This window comes from Triturus cristatus, chromosome 5_1, assembly GCF_964204655.1.
Source record: "Triturus cristatus chromosome 5_1, aTriCri1.1, whole genome shotgun sequence".
NCBI classification, from domain to species: Eukaryota; Metazoa; Chordata; class Amphibia; order Caudata; family Salamandridae; genus Triturus; species Triturus cristatus.
Genome location: NC_140587.1, coordinates 807179879 through 807201174, shown reverse-complemented (window position 1 = coordinate 807201174; position 21296 = coordinate 807179879). Strand labels below are relative to the sequence as shown.

The 21296-nt window shown below is 42.8% G+C and overlaps 1 protein-coding gene across 2 annotated transcripts in view; it reads left to right on the top strand.

Moving 5' to 3' along the window:
* Positions 1-21296, top strand: part of DLGAP1 (DLG associated protein 1) — a 1292753-nt gene that overhangs the window by 1234395 nt on the left and 37062 nt on the right. For both annotated transcript variants that reach the window (XM_085605839.1, XM_085605838.1), the window contains exon 13: positions 18473-18564. In XM_085605839.1, the coding sequence (XP_085461965.1) occupies positions 18473-18564 (92 nt within the window). The remainder of the gene's footprint in view (positions 1-18472; positions 18565-21296) is intronic.

Genomic DNA, 21296 nt, shown 5'->3' with positions numbered 1-21296 from the left:
GAGACCAGGAAGACGGTCACCCAGGCTCTCGTCACCAGCAGACTAGACTACGGAAACACCGTCTACGCCGGTACAACAGCCAAGCTTCAGAAAAGACTTCAGCGTATCCAGAACGCCTCCGCCCGTCTCATCCTGGACGTCCCCCGACGCAGCCACATCTCGTGCCACCTGAGAGACCTGCACTGGCTCCCTGTCAACAAGAGGATCACGTTCAGACTCCTCACCCACGCACACAAATCCCTCCACGACCTGGGCCCAGGGTACCTCAACGACCGCCTCACCTTCTACACGCCCACCCGCCAGCTACGTTCCGCGAACCTCGCCCTCGCATCCAGAGAGCCACCGCCGGAGGAAGATCCTTCTCCTACCTGGCGGCTAAGACTTGGAACTCCCTACCCGTCCACCTGCGGCTGACCCAGGACCACCTGGCCTTCAGGAAACAGCTCAAGACCTGGCTGTTCGAGCAGTAGCAGACCCCCTTCCCCAAGCGCCTTGAGACCCTTCCGGGTGAGTAGTGCGCGATATAAGTTCCATGACTGATTGATTGATTGATCTGTGCCATTGACGACTTAAAAAAAATGAGAGGTTCAGTTTTTCGCAGCATTACATTCATGGCGGCTACCATCCAAATTCGACTTCTGTGATGAATATTTTATATTGGGCTGCATGAGTACAGCCCTAGTAGTTGGCAAGCCGAGGGCCACATGTACAAAAATCTAGAATTGCGATTTCCTAAATGCGTTTCTTACAGAATCACAATTAGGAAAACACAATTCCTGATGTAAAACAGCATCTTTCAAATGGCAATTCTTAGTGGGTCGCAGTTTGGGACAGACACATTCGGAATGATTGGCATCACAGGGATGGTGCCTGCTGGGGTCAGAAGATCACCATGTTTGTGACTGCTTTTTAAAAACGCATTTTTTAATTTTTGAAATGCTGCTCATTTTCCTAAAAGCAATGCGATGCGTTTGAATCAAGAAAATAAACTTTTAAGTTTCAGTTTTTAAGAGTAGGCAGTGGTCTGGGGACCACTGCCTGCTCTTAAAAAATATTGTTTTAATTCTCAAAAGGGAAGGGGTCCCTTTGGGACCTCTTCTCATTTGGGAAGGGGTCATCACCTCCTTCAAGGAGTTGGGGAAGTATTGATGTTTTGCTACTGGAATTCTGCCCCAAAACATTAATACATCCCATTCAGATTCAGTATTTGGAAGGGACACCCAAAACATGCCCCTTCCAAATTTCAAATTGCAAACACAAATTCTGATTCACTAACGTATTACAGAATCACAATTCATGCTTTGAACATGTGTAAAAGCATTTTTACAGTCAGTAACAGACCACAAAAATGCTTTGTACATATTGCCCCTAATTCCTACTGGTTAAAGTAACGCTAGCATTCTGTATAAACATCACACATGGAAAAGAAGAGAGCATGGTGCACTACTCGTAGTCTAATATTTACTGTTTGAAACAGAAACAAAACAAGCATTGACAAAGCCAGTAGATCGCACCAACTTTTTATAGCATGTGTGCAGCATGGCTGAAAGTAGAAAAAAGCACTATCGCAAGGCCAATGGCTGCAGCTTCTGACTACATCATATCTCTTCTTTTACAAATGTTTTTTTTTTAACTTTCAGCCAAAATATTGACAAAACCAATTGCTCTCTCATACATGATACCTATTGGCAGTGGCGGCCGGCACGGATCGCAGGGTGGCGAGGCGGGCACGGGATGGAGGGCACAGGGGTGTGCACAAAGTAAATAAAAAAAATAAAATATACACTTACCTTGCCGCCAGGTCCCACGCCTCTGCTCCAGCTCTCCTCTGTCGGAATCCAGGAACAGGAAGCACAGCTAGGCTCCCCTGACCAATCACAATGCCTCAACGCAGCGCTGTGATTGGTATGAGCGTCGTGGTTCAACACTCAGCCAGGGAATGGAGGCCTGGGCATGTTCTCCACTCAGGCTTTAATGCAGCCTGCATGGAGAACAGGGAAAGTGCGCATGACTATGACTGTTTGGCCAGCCCTGAAGGGCCAGCCAAACAGTCATGTGCACTTAGGAGTGGGAAAACCACTCCTCCCCTGCCCTGCTCCAATAGTAGAGCAGCCCTGGCCACCCTTCAAAGCAGCACAGAAACATAAAATGTTAATAACTCAAAGTTGTTATCATTTGATGTTTCCTTTATTTGCACAGCTTAAAAGCAGTGAGGCGATGCTCCTCCGCCATAGCGGAGGAGCCGCCACTGCCTATTGGCTTTACTAATGCTTGTAGCATAGTTAGAGGTTAGGCACCATTCTTCATGGTTTCAAGATTTTTATCTACTGGGATTGTTTGGTGTGTGTAGATTAGTATGTCCAGTGATTTCTATGGTAATACTTCATTTGGCTAATGTGAAAAATAAAAAGGGTTTGATCCATCTGGGATCTTTGTAGTGTACTATGCGTACAGATGCAAGTGTCCAAGGGCTTTGCTGTTTATTTCTTTTCACTGGGGTATGGAATGGTGTGTTCACTTGCCTCACTTGGTGCAGAAAGTGAAACAAAGAGCACTGAACATAATGATTGTACTGTATTTGTATTCAGTGCTTTAAATGGGAAAAAATAGTGCAGGTACTCATTTAAATTTGACGGGTGGGCGGGGCTAGGGGCGGAAGCTTATTGACCTATATACTTGTTGCTGCACATACCAAAACACGAGAAATTTGTTTCTATAAACAAAACAGGTTAATTCGTTACACAAAACGAAAGTCAAACAGTGATATTTTAACATTTCCTTATTTTGTAATATTTCTCTCGCTTTTCTCTCACACAAAAACACGCATACACAAGCAGGCAAACAGACCAACATAAGCTGACACTCACACAACAGAATCAGGTGGGATTAAAGCCCTTTTAACCTTCTTACCTCCCATGGCTTTCCTCTTAGTGCTGTCTGTCACTGGGCTGCCTCGATTCCTTGCAACACAGCATGACGGCGAACACCCAAATATCATGCAAATGATCACACGCTGAATAGTTGGGGAGAGGAGTTGGCCTAACGGTAAGGGTGCTCGACCTCGGACCTGGGGGAACTGGGTTTGAGTCTCGGTAAGTACGCTAAAACATCCTCTGATACCTGATTGGATTTGGGTTAAGTTCACGCTATATAAAACTCTGCAAAAAAAAAAAAATTTCAGCAGGGGCTCAGCTCAGGCCTATAAAAGTGCTTTGGCTGTCAAAGAGAAAGGCTACCACCAATAGAGGCCAATGTGCCTACCCTTTCATGAGTACCGGTACTCTCCACGGCAGTAGAGAAGTGCCAGTACTCAGAGTGATAAAAATAAGAAGTGCCGTTACTCAGTACTTGTGAGTACCGGCCCATTTAAAGGACTGTTTGTATTGCAACATTTATATAGCGCTTGCATGTATTGAAAGTCTGTTGGCTCTATTTTTATCCTGTGTGGGAAGTGTTTCCATGTTGTGTGTGATGACCACTGAGGTGCAGTTTTCATGCCATGGGACGCAGTGCTTAGCAGTGTGATTGATGAATAAGTGTGAGGGAGAGTGGCACACAGTTTATGGTTTTCAGCAAACTGTCAGCTTGGACCAGCTCTGCAAGTCCCTTATGGTATTTCTTATAATCATAGTCCACTTAGCTGGTTAACTCACTGGGATATTTTGTTTAAAATGTGTGGGCCTCGGCAGCAGTGCTTAATTTGTAAATAAATAAGTGTCAGGGCCCTTGTTAGGAGACCACTGCTGCTTGCGCCAACTATTGCCCTTACCAGCGCTGCCAATGACAGTACCAACACAGCAACTAATCATCATACACCTACAAGTGCGACATTTTAGACTATTCTAGGCACCCAAAGCTATAGCAATGGCTTGGGTAGCATGTATTCATCATTTGTAATGTATATTGAACTAATAAACAACTGTTATTGTGCTGATCTTTAAATTAGACAAACAGTGCTATTATTTCGCAGCCTCTCATAAGTGCCGATGTTGACAATTAAGTTCCGGTGCCAAGCACCGGAAGCCACTGGCTCAAATTAAGCACTGCTCAGCAGGCATAGGTTAGAGAGAGACATGGTAGCAAGAACTGCTGTAATGGATTTTGGCAACATCCTCCCAGATCATCCCTTATCATTGTGAGATGTAAAGAAGTGGTCATAGAATGTAGCTCGCTAGGACCTGCAGTGGTGGACTAATTCAAAGTCCACCGCTAGCCAGAGAATGTGACAGATCTCTTCGGTTACTCCATACCTGTTCAGTTGGTGATGTGTAGTTTATTGCTGTTGATTGGTACAGTACTGGATGATGCCCATGAACTGTAGCAAGTTTGTGTTATATATGTTAAGTAATCTAAGGATTTATCATGCAGTCTCTATGAACTACAATCAACTGCTCAACAGCTGAGTGTTATGGTATTAGTGTGGGTGAGAGGGTTTATATTGTATTGTTAATGCATTCATATAGTGCTTACTACCCCTGGTGAGGCATTTAGGCACTTTACGGCAGGCAGCATACTTCAGAACCCACCGTTAGTGTTTTTGTGAGTGGTTATTGGGATTAGTCTCTTGCTCTTAAGAAAATCTTTCCACACATGTACTCCAGGTTATATATGGTAGTTTCAATTAATAGGAATTAATAGGAATTACGTTTGATCTTTTGTTGAAGGGTGAATGTGAATTAATGCAAATGGTTGCCATTCATAATAGATGAGCTACAGGAGATTATGTATTGCTATGTGGAAGGCCAATGACTTTTGAATGCGAGGTTGTGATCTTTGGAATGAGGTGTGGGTAGTTTGCCAAAAAACAATAACAGGGATTAAGGCAAACATGCATGTAACTTAGAGTAGGTTGTACTCAGAGTAAGAAGGCATGCAGAGGTTGGAAAATAAGGTGAGGTCCATGTGAAAGAAGAAAGAAATGGCAACAATCAGGAGTTTTAAATCAAGGTAAATTTTCAGGGGAATATAAAGGAGGCGTTTTTGAAATTCCATGCAATCTATGATGCAAAGCCGTAGAAATAAACAACATTATTTGCGTTTGAGATAGTGCTATATTCGGGAAATTTGATAAGTAATACAATCAGGCAGTCTATCCCCTGAAAACTATTGCTAGAGCATTTGAACAGCTCAAGGGCTGGAAGTAAAAAGTAATGGCTTAACACATATATAGGGAAATATCAAGATGATTAGGCTCCAAGGAAGCAGCAACCTCATAATCATAGCAACACTGGAGAGTATATGGTTTTTTACATAGTGCAAACATTGAAAAAAGAGATTCTGCAAATGCAGGAGCAGATATCTTATGATGTTCACTTCTAAAGCAGATTTCATGTGGATGCCCCTGGTTGTGACCAGCATATTCTCAAAATAGAGGCGAGGACACCTTCTATACATTGGAAGTGTATTCCTGTGGCTGGAGATAGGAGACCCAGATAATGAAGTGAGGAGGATGTAGACAGGGTTGCTGTTAGCAATTCCAGGAACCTTTGTTGCAACGGTGTACTGCATAGCTCTTCTATAGCTCTGCCATTTTGGTATCTAGTGGGGGTGAAGGGAAGGACTGTAGTTACTCTTGTTCAAGATGAGGTTCATTGATTTTTTTTATTAAGAAAAGATCATTGGTACAATGTAGTATGCAATATTTTATGCATAGTTTATGAGTCTAACTGTTCTGTATATTTAATTCTAAACAACTGTCTATTCCATTTCTCCAGCTGTTTTCGAACAGTGGAAATGTAGCCTTCTATCCATACTCCACTCCCAGATCCTTTCAGGCATCCTCTCAGCCCCCGTACCTTACATGAAGGTTCCGGAGAACACCAACTGGGCCCCTTCTTTATACAGTCTCAGATTGTGATGTACACTCAAAGTTGTCTTTTTTTAATGAAACTGTAAGATAACAAACATTCATCAGAATTATGTAGCTCACACTGACATAACTGAACCTCTTCTTGTAACATCTACCACCCTCTTACACACAATATCCGTATATATATATTTCAACAAGCTTTAATAGGGAAAATGGATCCTTTCTGTTTGCTCATGTAAAATTGGATCTGGTAAAGTGCAACAAAAATACAGTTCTGTAATCCTTCAAGGTACTTAAGGCTTACTACTTCAAACTATGAGCGATTGTTAACAAATATGACTTAAATCCTTGGAATATTTCTCTGTGGTCTTCTTTGGGCATAAAAGCACTCTTCCAAAGGTAAGCAAACAGTCTCTAAAGTTTTCATAAGTTCTGGTAGTAAGGTCCTGGCTGCCACAACAAAGTATCTCCAATGCCTAGAAAGGACACGGTGAATCATGAGGAAAAGTACCAGATAACTTGTCTGAGGTAGCTGGGACCTTATATAGTCTGATATTGTTTGGTACATGTGTACACTGATTGGTGGTTGTATCTGATGTTTCTATTGGATTAGGGTTAGTGTCCTCATTGGTTGGGTATTTGAGGGTTCTGATTGGTTTATGGGTGTCTGATTCAATCAATGTAGGGTTGGTACTAGGGCTAGGGTTAGGATTTCTTTTGGAAGTAGGGACTAGGGCTTCCTGTGCCAATGGTTGCTTGGACTAGGGTTGGGACTACTGGTAGAGCTAGGGTCTCTATTGGACGTAGAGATCAGGATTTTTGAAACTGATTGGGTGCTTGGACTAGGGCTCATATTGGCTGAAAGGTCCTGGTCTCCTATTGGTTCTAGATTTTAGGGCTAGTGTTGTGATTGGATAGTGTTATGGCTAGGGTTCCCATTGGCTGAAGGGGTCACCTGACTACTAGGGCTATAAATGGCCAAGGCTTAGGGCGTGTCACCCCGGGCGTCAAGGCTAAGAGTGGAGAGCACAAGGGTAAGTGCCTGTTTGAGCCTGTTCGAGACTGGTCGGGACTGGGGACAGAAATGCTGCCCATTTGCCCATTCATTAATACCCACCCTATGTATGTGTCCCTCTGTATATAAGCATTTATTTTCACTATAGATATGTACCTATCTTTGTGTATTGCTTTGTATAAACATGTAGAATAATTATGTTGTTATAAAAACATAAGTCATCTTTGGTCTACATGTACTTACTTCCATTGTGCATCTACGTACCTCCATGTACTTGCGTCTGTGTGTCTGTTACTTTTCTCCTGAAAAAGCATATCCAATGCCCCACCCTATTTCTCATCCTGTACCTCTATCAATATCTTAAATCTGCATATACTTATCTCCTTTATGCATCTATATATTTTCAATTTACTTATGGATCTATATATTGATCACTTTCTTCTAATTTAGTATTTTCAACGCACTACCCTATTTCTCAGCCTATACTTCTCTCAATATATCTTCTAGCCCAACTTTCTGGCTCATCTCAAACTTCTTTCTACTACTTTTTCCAATGTACTACCCTATCTCTCACCCTATACATCTATCATTATATCCACTACACCCACTCTCTCATTCATCCCAAACCCCATACCACTACTATGTTCCCCAAAATAACCCTTTCTTGACTCTCTCCTACTCTACCCCTCCTTGCATCATCTGACACCTCTTTTACTATACCGATCCCCCAAAACAAAACTTTCTAAACTCCTCCCTCTGACTCATCCCCTCCAAAAACCATTTTTACTCATCCAACAGCCTCCTCCTACTGCTATGACCTAAAGAAAGAAATTCTTCACTCTTCTATCCCTCCGCTATACTTTTCAATCAAAATAACAGACTAACATGTTCACTTCTCTGCTTCCATATTCCACTATACTAATTCACCACTAATCCTTTATGGGTTCCAGAGTGGCATGCTACTCGCCAACAAAGCGTTTCAACACATCATCAGGGTTACAAGCGCTATATAAATGCAAACCTTTTTCCCTTTTTTACCCCTCCCCAACCCTTCTCAATCCAAATAACTGACTAACATATCCACCACTCAAATTACTTCATATTTCACCATACTAATTCACCACTAATCCTTTATGGGTTTCCGGAGTAGCGTGCTACTCGCCAAAAAAAGAGCTTCAACACCCCATTAGGGGTAAGAAGCGCTATATAAATACAAACCTTTTTTACTCTTCTATCCTTCTGCTATCCTTCTGCTATCCTAATAACTGATTAACATATCCACCACTTAAAATTTACTTGCATGTTTCACTATACTAATTCAACACTAATCCTCTATGGGTCCAGGAGTAGCGTGCTACTTGCCGAAAAAGCGATTTGACGCCTCGTATGGGGTAGTAAGCGCTATACAAATGCAAATACAATACAATACAATAACTTTGCAATAGCGGCCTCAATTCCCCAACAACTTGAGAGTTCATTGGATTAGTGTTCGCGAGCTGATGCATGGTGCGTGGTGCTTCTTCTAAAGACACAAAACCTTTTACTAAGTGGAGTCGATGTTCCAGGAACATTTGCCAGTCTTTTCTTCCTCAGAATAAATTTAGCACAAGTGATTTTGGAATATTGCGCATGTACACATGTTGCCTCCAAGAATTTACGTAGTCCCAGGTATGGGATCACTCAGTAAGAATACTTTAAACGAAAAACTGTGTAATATTTGTAGAAATAAATCTGTCTCCGTTACACCTTTAGATTTTTTTTTAACAAAACAGCTTTCTCTTTGAAGAGGGTCTGGTCTGTAAGATAACGCATATGTCATTAAATGCAAACACTTATAATAATTTAAAAAAATGAAAAGGACTAAACATATATTCATGGACATGTCGAATAACTGAAAAAACAATTTAAAAATCCAATATGTGTAAGAGTATTTTTAACGAATCAGTGCGGACCCAAGTTCTAAATAAACCTGTGGAGGTGATTTGCATAAACGGAGGTTTATCTCAGACAAACCACAAATTAGAAGTAATGAGAAATTACATTTGAAATGGGTGAAATTTAGATGGCTTTATAGTGGAGAACAACAATGTACTTATTTGAACTGCATAGAACACTTGCATTTCTCCATCGTGTGTAAGAAAACAAACGGATAAATAATCTTTAAAAATGGATTTCATGTGATGTGCACAAGGCAGCACACATGGAAAAAGCAAAAACGAGGAGAAATAAAGCATTTCTCTTTATTTCGCCACCTTAAGACCAGTGTTTTAAGGGCTTATAAAAATAAGGGCAAATAGGGCTTGTACATATGCCCCAATGTTTGTTAAAAATCACAACTTTCTTAACTCTGTGCATGCACTTTTTCCATCATGCAGAATATAAGCAGACCTAGGAATAAGGTTCCCAGTTATATGCCATTAAAGGTACAAACGTCAAACCTTCGTTTTGTGTTTTGAGTAGTGAGATGTAATCTTCCTACAGTGCGTGGAGACATTGAGAATATTGTTTTAGAATGATGCACAAGGAATGTTAACTCTTTAATCAGATAAAAAAAAACAAATATGATGAAAAGAAAATGAACACTCAAAACCCTTTTATGTGACCATTCCCTGCCATCATCCAACGAAAGCAGTGCACTGTTGGAGAGATTCTGAAATGCAAAATATTGGAATTCCACTTGAGTGGCCCCTTCTGATGCATACATGTCAGACTTAAAAAGTCCATAGGTGATAAAGTGAAAACAACCATTTGTAGTCTTGTTTTATACACACAATCCATACATATATAGTTGCCTATGTTAAAAATAAAACATAACACGTCGGGAAGCCTAAAGTCCAACTAGCGTTTAATGGAAAATAGCAAGTAGCAAAGCAAAAGATACAAGCATTGGCATAGCCAATAGGTCTCGCCTTTGGAACCTTATCAGTGTTTAGCCATGCAACAGTTGCATAACTAAATACTTATAAGGTCCCAAAAGCAAGACCTATTGGCTATGCAAAGCGGCCGCGAAACTGAAAGTGATCGCGATCGAGAGGATGTGGTCCGTCGGCTTAAATTGCCGACTTTGGTGCAGGAAACCAGGGTTCGAGCCTCGAGGTCGCGTCCACAACCTGTGATTCTGGGCAAATCACTTAATCTCCCCGTGCCTGAATGTGTAATGTAAATATGGTGCTCCAATACCTTCGGGTCGAGTTCGCGCTATATAAATATGCAAAACAAACATCAAAGAGGCTGTGCGGCCGCGAAAGTGAAAGTAATCGTCAGTAAAGCGCGGCGCGCGCGCCCGCGCACATGCACTGTAGCTCTATGCTGGCCTGGTAGCACTTTTTGGAGCCCTCTCAATAAGTCTCGCCAGAGCAGCGCATGCGCTGGGTCAGGCGAGACCTAAAAAACCAAATGACATTTCAACTGACCAGGGATCTCAGTAGAAAATGGGCAGTTGGAGTGAAGAGCTAAAAATGCATGTAAAATCAGCCTAGTCTATTTACAGTTTCTCCTAATATAAGTCAATGTAGCGTGATCACATGATAGAAGCTTGATACTCATTGAAAACAAATCTAATGTGAAGATGTCAGGATCTTCCCTCGAGGAAGCTCAGAACAGCCTAAATGGGAAGATATAATTCATGTACACAATATTGGCCCCATTATTCTCACAAAATGCTGCTTCCTTTACCAGGTTTGAAAACACGTTTACGCTCTTGGAAAAGGTGCAAAATACAACACTAACCACTATAGCTTCCAGCTTGCTAAAAACGTTCTGTAAACTTTCAATATCACTTAAAGCTTCAAGCAAATAGAAGGCAACAGCCATATTTTAATAATAGTTGATACATTCATAACTACATTTGCGATTGTTAACATGACACCTCATAGGAATACATGAACATAATACAAACAGATTTTTTAAATGTTTTCACATGGATGCACACAGATATGTAGTTTTTTTTTAATTAACTTGCCACTTGTTACAGTGATCATTGTAAATAGATTTTCATCTGTGCTTGATATAATGAAAAATGTTTGGTAAGTGTAACATCTAATCTGCCCAAATATACATTACAGCAATAGGAGTATTAACCCATTAAGATTTTAATTGGGGTAGTATTTGCTTTCTAAGTAAGTCCCCTGGTGAGATAGCTCAGTGGCTTATGAACGGTTCTGCAGATATCTCTGTTTGTACCTGTGTGTGTCGGTAAGTTTAGGAAACAGACTTGAATCATTAGAATGACAGTTTAGGAGGTTAATGTGCTTGCAACAAATGGAATGAGCACATTTTGTGCTACAGACTTGGATTTTTGTAAGGTAGCTCAATGGGTTAAACACACCACTTGCAAACGATCATGTAACCTGCAGAGCACGAGTTTGAATCCCTGCAGGGCCAATTCAATCTTTTATTCTTCCAAAGTTGATAAAATATGGCATTCAGTTCTGTAATAATTCACGCCTATTATTTACTATTCCTCACTCCGACCCTAAACAAGCCCATGTTCCTGGGTCTACCACCCCACATGACCTTCTGCAACTATTACCACTGTTGCGGGCCTTCCAACCCTTTTGTTTCTTCTCCTGCTCCCTTAATGGTAATCCCTGAGATTAGTTTTAGAGTCCTAAACCAGCCTGTGACAACTGAGATTTGGCTGAGTGTTCCTTTAAAAAATATATCCCTCCACTATTACTTACTATAAATGTAAGCGTTTACAACTGTTCATTTCCCCAGCTGAAAAATCACAGCAGACAAACCGGAAACATTAACACCATATGCCCATCCCTGCTCCAACCTGAAAAAAAATCATCCAGCCACTTTGTCATGTTGCAGTGACATGTTCCGTCCTCAACATATACTGTGGAGTGGGAGGATGGCTACATTTACCCGCAAACAGTGCCCTCTGGCCTTGTGGGCTTTGACAATGCCTTTTCGGCAAGCGTCCAGAAAACCGGCTGCAAGGGCAGCTACTTTTGATCTAGGGCCACACCAATACCCACAATTCTCATGGAAGGTTTTTTAGTGGCCGGAACATCCATGCCTGTCTAGAACCCCTTCTATATGATACTATGGTCTTTCAATACCTTCAGGTTTTCCTTCCGAATGAAGAAACCTCAATAGGTTTCCAGTGCTTGCTCTATAGTCCAGAGGGTTTTCCCTTTTCCAATTCTCTCTGATTGATTCGAAGGGTTTGCTTTATTCTCCTACATCCTCGGTGCCCATCCCCAACTTGTGTAACCTCTCCTTATGGCCCATGGATACCTTTTCCACTGCCAGAGATGAGGACTCCTACCTGTTAGACTGGGTTGTAGGGCACTCTATCAATGCCAGATGGTCTTTCCTGAAGAGGGCAGTGTGTGGGGCAGTTGTTTTCATCACTTGGACCATGAAAGGACTCCAACCAAAATGCCCATACACTGAACTTCCAAGCTAAACCATCTGGCAGTGCTAGCGAGACTGACAGTCCACCAGTCCCAATGTGGAACTCTTAACAAACCGGCGGAGCAGACCACACACAGCATACCAACATATGAGTACCGACCTCTTCAGAAAGGGAGAAGACGATTTCAGTTGTACCAAGAATGTAAACCTTTTCGGCTGAAGAAGCTAATCAACACTTTTTCGTTTTGAGACAAACACAAGACCTAGTACTTGATGCCTACTCGCAACACAATCTTCTTTTGTGGCGAGTCCGTTCTCCGCTCCATCGCAGGTGTGAGTACTTATTAATATTACACATCCTTTCCTTTGAATTGGTGAAGACAGATCTTTATTGCTGAATTGCACCCACAGAATAGTAAGCACTGTGCCCTAATTGAAGGCATGTTTCTGTGGAACTGGTGAGATAGTACCTTGATTTTCATGCTTCCATGCTGAACCAATGAGGTGCAATGTCTTAATGTACTGTGCAGCCAATGGCCCAATCTGGCCTGTGTTTATTAGGGTCTCTGGGAGATTTAACACTGTACAAATCCAGAAATATTCAAGAGCAGTATTTAGAGACTAAATAATGATCAATCAACCCATCTTGTTACCAACTTACATGAAACACAATACAATATCATGTCTTCATTCTTAGAATTTGAGAAAACAATATAAATTATCACATAAAGCAACACATGTAATGCATAGTATAGTTTCTATCTTAGTTGCCCGGCTGATCAGGGAAAAGATGATAGTGCCTGGGGCCGCCACACACACAAGGAACACTAAGTAATTGTTGGAGGGGTACAACGCATAGGAGACTCATGCACTTTGTAGGCAAGCCTACAGAGTTGCAACGGGCTTGGAAGTAGGTGTTTGTTGTTGTATTTGCTGACATGGTGAAAATGTACAAAATATAGTAAAAATGTACAGAAATAAGCATTACTTTTCTGTAAAAAGCAGCAGTTTAGACTTTGAGTCTCACCAATATTATTTTCTGAAGTTTCTGCTCAGAATTCCATACCTCTTCTAGTTTCATTCTAGGTAAGTAATAATAAAGAACTAGGTACTTACCTTCAGTAGCACCTTTTCTGGTAGAGACTTTAACTATTAATTCTTCACCTTGTAAACTTCCCCAGGCGGCAGACTTGATCAGGAGTATTTTGATAGCAATTCCCTTGCGCATCAGTAAGTGGCATTGTGGGGGTCTACTTTGGGTCTGTCTCGCCTCGGATGTGACATCGGGGCCACATTATCTGCTTCACTACCACGCACCAAAGTCAGTTTCTTTCTGAACTCTGTTCACACTGCTGGACACGGAGCCCATAGAAATAAAATATGCCAATGTTCAGATCTCTAGGATGAGATCTTATTAATGGACTGTATGAGTCCATTCCACAGAATGGGGAAGAGGGTGGGTCGGTGAGTAATCTGTGATTAGAGTCTCTACCAGAAAAGGCATTGCTAAAGGTAAGTAACTAGTTCTGATAGAGACCAAGGGCCTCATGTAGGTAGCCAAATACCGGTCGGTAACGGCCGATTTTCGGTAAATATGCCGTTACCGACCGGTATTCAGACAAGTGAGATGTAGGAGTCCAAAAACCACTTTTCGGTAAATATGAGGCGGTAAATACCGATTCATATCTTCCGAATTCTAAAATACCGATTCATATTTACCGAATACATAATTAACGAATCGGTAAACATGAAGTGGTAAATATGAAGTGGTAAAATTGTAAAATGACATGTAGGAGCACTCGGTAATTAAGAAATCCAGTAAAATCAGTATATAAGAGTCGGTAAATAACACGGATTGCAAGCAGGTGGTAACCATCAACAGTGCAGATGAGCAATCCCAAAATGCAACAGCGTGGACAACATGCCCGCTATGTACGTCATTGCAAGGCGCCTACATCTACAGGCAGCAGGACTGAGGGTATGGCGACGGGAGGAACGCATCTACAGACAGCGCATCACACAATTCCAGCTGACTGATGCAGAGACACATGACAGGTACAGGCTACACCCCGAAACCATCATGGACTTAATCAGGGACCTGCACCCACTCCTGGACCAGCCAATCAGAAGGGCGCACGCCATACCCCCACATGTGCAGGTGCTCTGCAGCCCACATCTGTTGGCATCCGGCAGTAATCAGGTGGTGACAGCTGCGGTGGGTGGGGTATCCCAGAGTTGGCCGTCCCCTTCCTTCAGGAAGTCCCTGGATGCCATTATGCAGAGAATGCACCACTACATCAGCTTACACAACACACAGGCTGCACTGCAGAAAACAAAAACAGACATTTCTCACATGGCACAGTTCCCCCATTCCATTGGCTGCATTGATGGTACACACATCCCAATCTGTCCACCAGCTGACACAGAGCACATCTACAGGATCAGGAACTCCACCCACTCCATCAATGTGAATACCGAATTGAATGAATTTGGGAATGGTCCTGTGGGTGGCAGAACCAAAAGGTGGGCGTATGCTATTCACAACGAAGTCTGCAAGTTGTCGCACAGTGAGGCGGCTTCCAGTTTGAGAGCTACTGACCAAGCAAACATGGAGAAGGCTTCAGCCGTCATAAATATTAGCTCCAGCACTCTCACTTCTAGGATTCATACATGAGACAATAGGCACATGCAAGTACACGGCGCATGCAATGTACAAGCCCCGATTGTGGCGTGCGTCCTACGAGGTATCCCAGTGCCTGTGATGACACCTTCTTACACTCTGCTTGCAAACGGTATTTATTACATTATGATTGATGGAGCGTGCTGCGGGATGTGATTGAGAATCCCGTACATTACTGTCTCGCATGAAGTTGGCTGCTGCAATACTGTTCTTATTCCACCCCCGCATGTGCGGCGGGATGTTCCCATCTGGCCTTCGATTCCAACCTTGAAAGCAGAGTTCAACAAGTGGAGCTGAATAGAGCGCCATTGTCCCACAAAGAGGTGCCTTTGACTTCCTCTCGTGAAAAAGTTGTCCTTCACGTTGCTAATACGCGCAGTGATGTACAGGCGCCTCTGAATACTGACCTCCCCCTGCATTTCGGCTCTTTGATCCGAACTATTATCAATGCCTCGTCCGCCACCGGCCTGGCTCATTTTTTTAAACATGTGGGCTCGGATATCGTGACCTCTTTCCAAACTATTTTAGGTGTAATTCCGGCATTTGTACATTCACTTTTCCCGTGCATCTTTGGAGGTGTCCCGCTGCTTCTGGCGCTAGTGGCAGGTGTGCTGCTTTTCCTTTTCATACTCCGGAATGGCTGCTCCTTCTGTGCCACACGAGCACCTGTCCCGTCTGCATCTTCTTCGTGATAGGATGCTTGACTTCTATGGTACTTTGCCATTGGCGACTTTGAGCCTGGCTTATGGATTATCCTTCAGGTATTCCTACTTCACCTGCGTACAACCTGTATTGCACTGCCTGGATTGTCCCTTTGAATGGCCTCTGGATTTGTGCTTGACCAACATGGTGTCTCCGGTGCCGGATTTCGATCGACTGATGAGGCCCTTGGTGTCTCACGAGTTGGCCTGTTCTGGTGTCCGGATCATGGCGTGTGGTGCGGCGCATGGTATCCTGGGTAATTGGGACATCTCAGCGGCAGCCTACGACTTCTTGTCCATGAGCTATTTTGAGGAACATTCCGGGTGCCCTCTGATTGTACTAGAGGCTCCGTTGGTTGGAGAACACGTATGTTCCTTTTCTTTACTTAATTGGATGGCTGAGACTTTTAGTGGCCCTGAAAACGATTTGTTGTTGGAAGCCGTGGCCACATTTGCTGCCTATACATTCATGGATTAACTGGATTGTCGTCCATTGCGCCTGTGCTACTGGACAGCACCCTGGCGCAACATTCATTTCTGTTATTCATCGTTTTACTCTTCCTGATGGTCGCCTTGAGTTTTTAACTATACTTGCATTGTGTTTTTTGGGATTTCATGCTGCGATTAATTGGACTTTCAGACTTTGGCGCTGCATTGGTTACGCCTTGTTCTGCTCTGACGTAACTGAACTCTGCGTTCTCTCTTTTCTTGCCTATTACATGTTGCTTCGCTCAAGGGGGCGTGTAGTGAGTTCTCCCTGAATACGTACATACATTGTTCAGTTAGCATGACCACGTTGAATGTTCTGTAGCCATATTTTTGTCTTTGCACACGACACTGCGTTTACATGTTCTTTCTTGAATAAACTGCTGACTCGAGACTTCCTTCAGACGAGTGCATTCTGTAGTTCCCATCCAAAGCTCTGCGCAGCGACCTTGGTCTGTACATGCTGTGACACACAGTCTGGAATTTTACACAATGCATGTTTTCCACTCTAGGTTGTTCGACCCACTATTTAGCCATGACACACGCGCAGCTGCACATACCTGTAAGTTGGTGCTTTTCATATCACAGACATCATGTTTATTGGTCAGACCGAAGACGAGCCTTCCTGCGAGACGGCTCCTGATGCTCCTGTGATGTGATTTCACTGAGCTGATTTTTGAGGTATGGGGTCCCCTATTCAAGCCTGAGAGGCCTTCTATGATGACATGATTCTGATGTTGGCTACTTAGTTAAGGGAAGGTGGTAGTATCCTCGGTATTTTCCGAATCGCTAAATACCACCTCGGTATTTTCCGAATCGGTAAATACCGCCTCGGTATTAACCGAATCGGTAAATACCACCTCGGTATTTACCGATTCGGTGAATTCCGATTCGTATTTACCGAATGTTACCGAATCGGTAACTGTTACCGAATTTTTAGCTACATATATCTTACCGATTCTAATTTACCGATTCGGTACGGCTCGGTATTTATGAACCGGTAATATTTATTTACCTACATGAGGCCCCTAGTTACTTACCTTTGGCAATGCCTTTTCCGGATCCTTGGAACTTCAAGGCATGCCAGAGAGATATGGAGAAGTACCAAAAACATTGTCAAGAGCCTTTTCAAGCTCTTTAAGTTGTTGTGGCTCGCCCAGGGAGGTCGGCTCATCTGGAGCAGCATCTGGATCAGTTCCAAAGTCTGTGAACAAATTTGTGACCTGGAGGTACTTAAGGCGTTGTGTGACTCCAACTGGTGAAATAGATTGGAAGCTGTATTCAGACCTCTTATGTTTTTGGGATTTTTTGACTTACCTGAGTTTTCTGACTTCAACGCTGAATGATTGGAAAAACAGCCTTTGAAGTGGAACCGCATCGCACGCTCAAATTTAACCGAGATTGGGTCTTCTTCGACTTAATTCAGAATCCAGGGATGGTGGGTTTTGATATGCATCATGGATGGCTTTGCAGTTCATTTTTGCGCAGCAGTTACACAACGCTGAGTCATGCTTAGAGCCGAGACACCAGAGACAGACATCGCGGGTGTGTGTCACCGACAACTAGCAATGGCAGTCCCTACACGATTTAAACCCTATATTTTTGGTGTGGACATTTCCTTTGAAAACAGGAAAAGTTGAGGGAAACATTTCTGTCAGCTTGACAGGATTTGAAGGAGGTTTGGACTGGCATTGGAAGGCAGGAAAGAAAGGAACGGATGTCAGCGCATGATGGTGGTGCAGCTATAGTGGCCCTACGTCACAACAGAGGTGGGCTGAACCCATCTCAGAGCTGCATGACACCACCCACTGATGCACATGGGAGTTGGGTCCAGTCTGGCACCTGGGGAAATTCATAAGGTGAGTAATCTGTGGTTAGAAGTCTCTATAAGAAGTGTTGCTTTTGATGCTACACTAATTCCACTTGCAGTTCTTTTCCTTCCATTTAACATTTTGTTAGGAGTTTCAACTTCTATAAAAGGTAGCCAACTGGCTAGAGACTCCGACTTTAGAACATGGTGAGCTGCAAAATGGGTTCAAATCTAAGCCTCGACTCAACATTCTGTGATTTTGCACAATTCACATAGTCTTCCTGTGCTTAAAGAGGGAAAAAATTGAAATGTAGTCAGATTCTGCTGTAAATCACTCTAATGTCCTTGGGCCGGGTTCACACTATTAAAAAACAGGAGGAACTATGCATTACAGCAGCTGGTTTATTTGAAATGGCTTGGTGTAGATGCGATTATAAAATTGTAACGGCATGTCTCTCAAAAATAAATGAAGCTACCGATGATTTTACAACAGTGGCAGCTCAAGAGGTGGTTGCCCAAGGTTTATGCCAAACCACATTTAGTTGTCCCACTTTGTTCACTTGTTTAACAATATATTTTTCTTGTCTTTCTTCCTTTCTCTCAGTTCTAGGGAAGATTCGCAGTGCTGTGGGTTGCGCTCAGCTTCTCATGGCCCAGAAGTTCCACCAGTTCAGGGAACTGTGCGATGAAAATCTGGTAAGTAACATTCCCTTTTGTTCATGTAGTAAAATCCATCTACCTCCCCCTAATCCTCCTTACAGAACCAAGGAAGCTGGGTGGAGTTTTCTGGGTAGCCTCAGGGTAAGGGGGGTCGCCAAGATTATCTGGATACTGGGCAAGCTGTGGGAGTAGCTGCATGTTGAATTGAGCTTGTGTGGTATGGATGCTTCTCTTTCAGGAGGCAAGTATCCCCATATCTAAGAGTGCCAGTGACACTTGGGTGAATGGGAGATAGGGGGTGGTATGTGCTATAATTTAAATTAAGCAGCGCCTCTGACCCAGGACTATCTGGCTGCAGCTAGCCGGGTGATCTGCGGTAGTGGTATCCCAGCAGATGAAACTTTTGTGGTGCTTGAGTATGAGCTTGCCAAATTTGTCTTCCTAAAATTGTTTTTTAGCTTCTCTGGAATCCTGTGATGGCCACACGCGAGCCCTCACTCGAGGAACAATAATACGCTCCTCTTTCCATGCTCTTATGAGTACGTGCGTCTGTGAAAGGCTGAAGAAAGGGAAGGGCAGTGGTGTCCAGTTGTGGCAAAAGAGATTACTGTATGTTTTTTCAAGGATCTTTAGAAAAATACAAAAATAACAAGATTATGGGCAAACTATATGTCACCTTCTTAAATCTATCATTGTGGGGACATGTTGACCTTATCTTCCAGATCCCCGCCTCATGCTTAACAGACTGGCTGGATGAGCAGCAAGAGAGTGTAAAAGTTAACACACTGCCTCAAATACATAGGTTTTACTGGCTTTTTTCATGCCAGCACCCTAGTCACTTTTTCATGCCTTAATCTGCTCTGCAGCCCAAGGAGTGCTGCTGAGGAATAGCTCATTGCAATAATTCATTCTGTGGGCAAAGAGATATTGTGGCAGAAGAATTCACTGTATGATTGTATCATTCCCTTCATTTTTCAATCTATTACCACAGACACAGGAACAGTAACACAATAACACTTACCAACTGCAAAACCACATAAATAGCCCAAATTCCCTTAGTGTCCACCTGTATCTGCCACCACGTCACTCCACAGTTGTGGTTAGGAATGCAGCTCCTCAACACCCAACCCCAGATGTGTGCACATGCTTTTATGGCAATGAGCAGAGGTGAGTCAAGCCGCAGGCCTGCACGTGGTGAATCCTGAGCTTGAAAACTGGAAGAATGCGCCTGGGATCTCCAACAATCACTCACACCTGCGTGCTCCCTTCTTGCGGACACAAAAGGTGCTGGACTCCAAGTGCCTGATCTGTTGCCTGTTGGCATGTCAGCACCTAGATGGGAGAAGAATGGTAGACATTTTAAACCGTGCATGACTATCTGTCAGCACTTGCCCTACCAGCCAGAGCAGGCGGAACACACACTTTCAGAGGCACAGCGAGAAAGGAGGGTTAATAAATGTAGGAGATCCAGGTCAATCACTTGGCCAAGTAAACAAGTATTGTCTTGTAAACCAAACAAATGGACCAGTGAATAGGATTGTAGTGCTTTTATTCACACAAGGGGTCCTTCAGCAGAATACACTCAACCCAATTGATTAGGCTACATATGGCACCTCTAGAAGCTAAAGGACAGTGAGGAGGAAGGGAGAACAGGGGTAGTGGCCGAACAGAAACTGCGACCCCTCCTTTCCGTAACTGGAGTTGTAGCCAATTCATGTAGTTATGTATCATGAAATTCAAAACACTCCACCAGAACTAGAAATGGCCAAGAAAAAGTGAATGTATACAGAGCTAAGCTTAGTGAGAAAAATATAATACTTGACACAAAAGCTGCATTTTATTTCAAAATTAAAGTATTTTCACCTGCTGCCCACTATGTATGTAGTTGTGTTCTTTAAATTAGTGGTGTCATTCTCACCCAGATTTAAAAATATCACTCTCCAAAAGCAGTTTACTGACCTAGGGTTATATTCTGATAAAGTTCCTATGTTGTTACATAGAGAGAATCTCAGTTTCACACGGTTCATCTTGAATTATATGTCAAGTTCCATTTGAAGATGCTGGTAATGGCTTTAAATTTCTGCCATTGCTAGTCTGTGTTAATACGTTTTAGATTTCCATTGTCACATGAACATCTCAAATATGCTCCTGGCACCGCCATATTGTCTCCAATGCTGATACCAGCTTCTTCAATTCTGATATGCTTCAGGAAATATGTACTGAATATCAGGAAAGATGACTCAGAAACAGGTACTCCTTTTATCTCGTGTTTAATAATATTAATATTTTTTCTTGCAAATTTTCATCGACTCTAGGGAGAATCTACCTCCCAGCATGCTGCCCCTGTGCCGTTCTGCCATTAAATGGCTACTTGACTGTTTCCCTTCCAGCTTGTTGGACGTTTTGTCGTCTGGGTTCTAGGCTCATCAATTTTAACTACAAGACATCTCCCTCTACTAGACAAAGACCTTCCATTTCCCAATAAGTAGAGTCTTTTACATTAGTTTGATGAATTTCTGAGGCTTTCTGATCCTGGTTGTCATTGGTCATCTCAGTCTATGTAGAGATGATCGGGTAATTAAGTCCCAATTTTGGTGTATCTTTTTCAAGATAATGGATATCTATATTATCTGTTGTCACCACAAACTTGTTGAAATGCAAATTGTTTCAGGCCAACTGATATCCTGTAGTCTTGGCCATGACCATACAGTCTTTCTGGGCAACCCCATGTATAGAAGTCTTCTCATACCGAGGGTCAGATTTCTTCC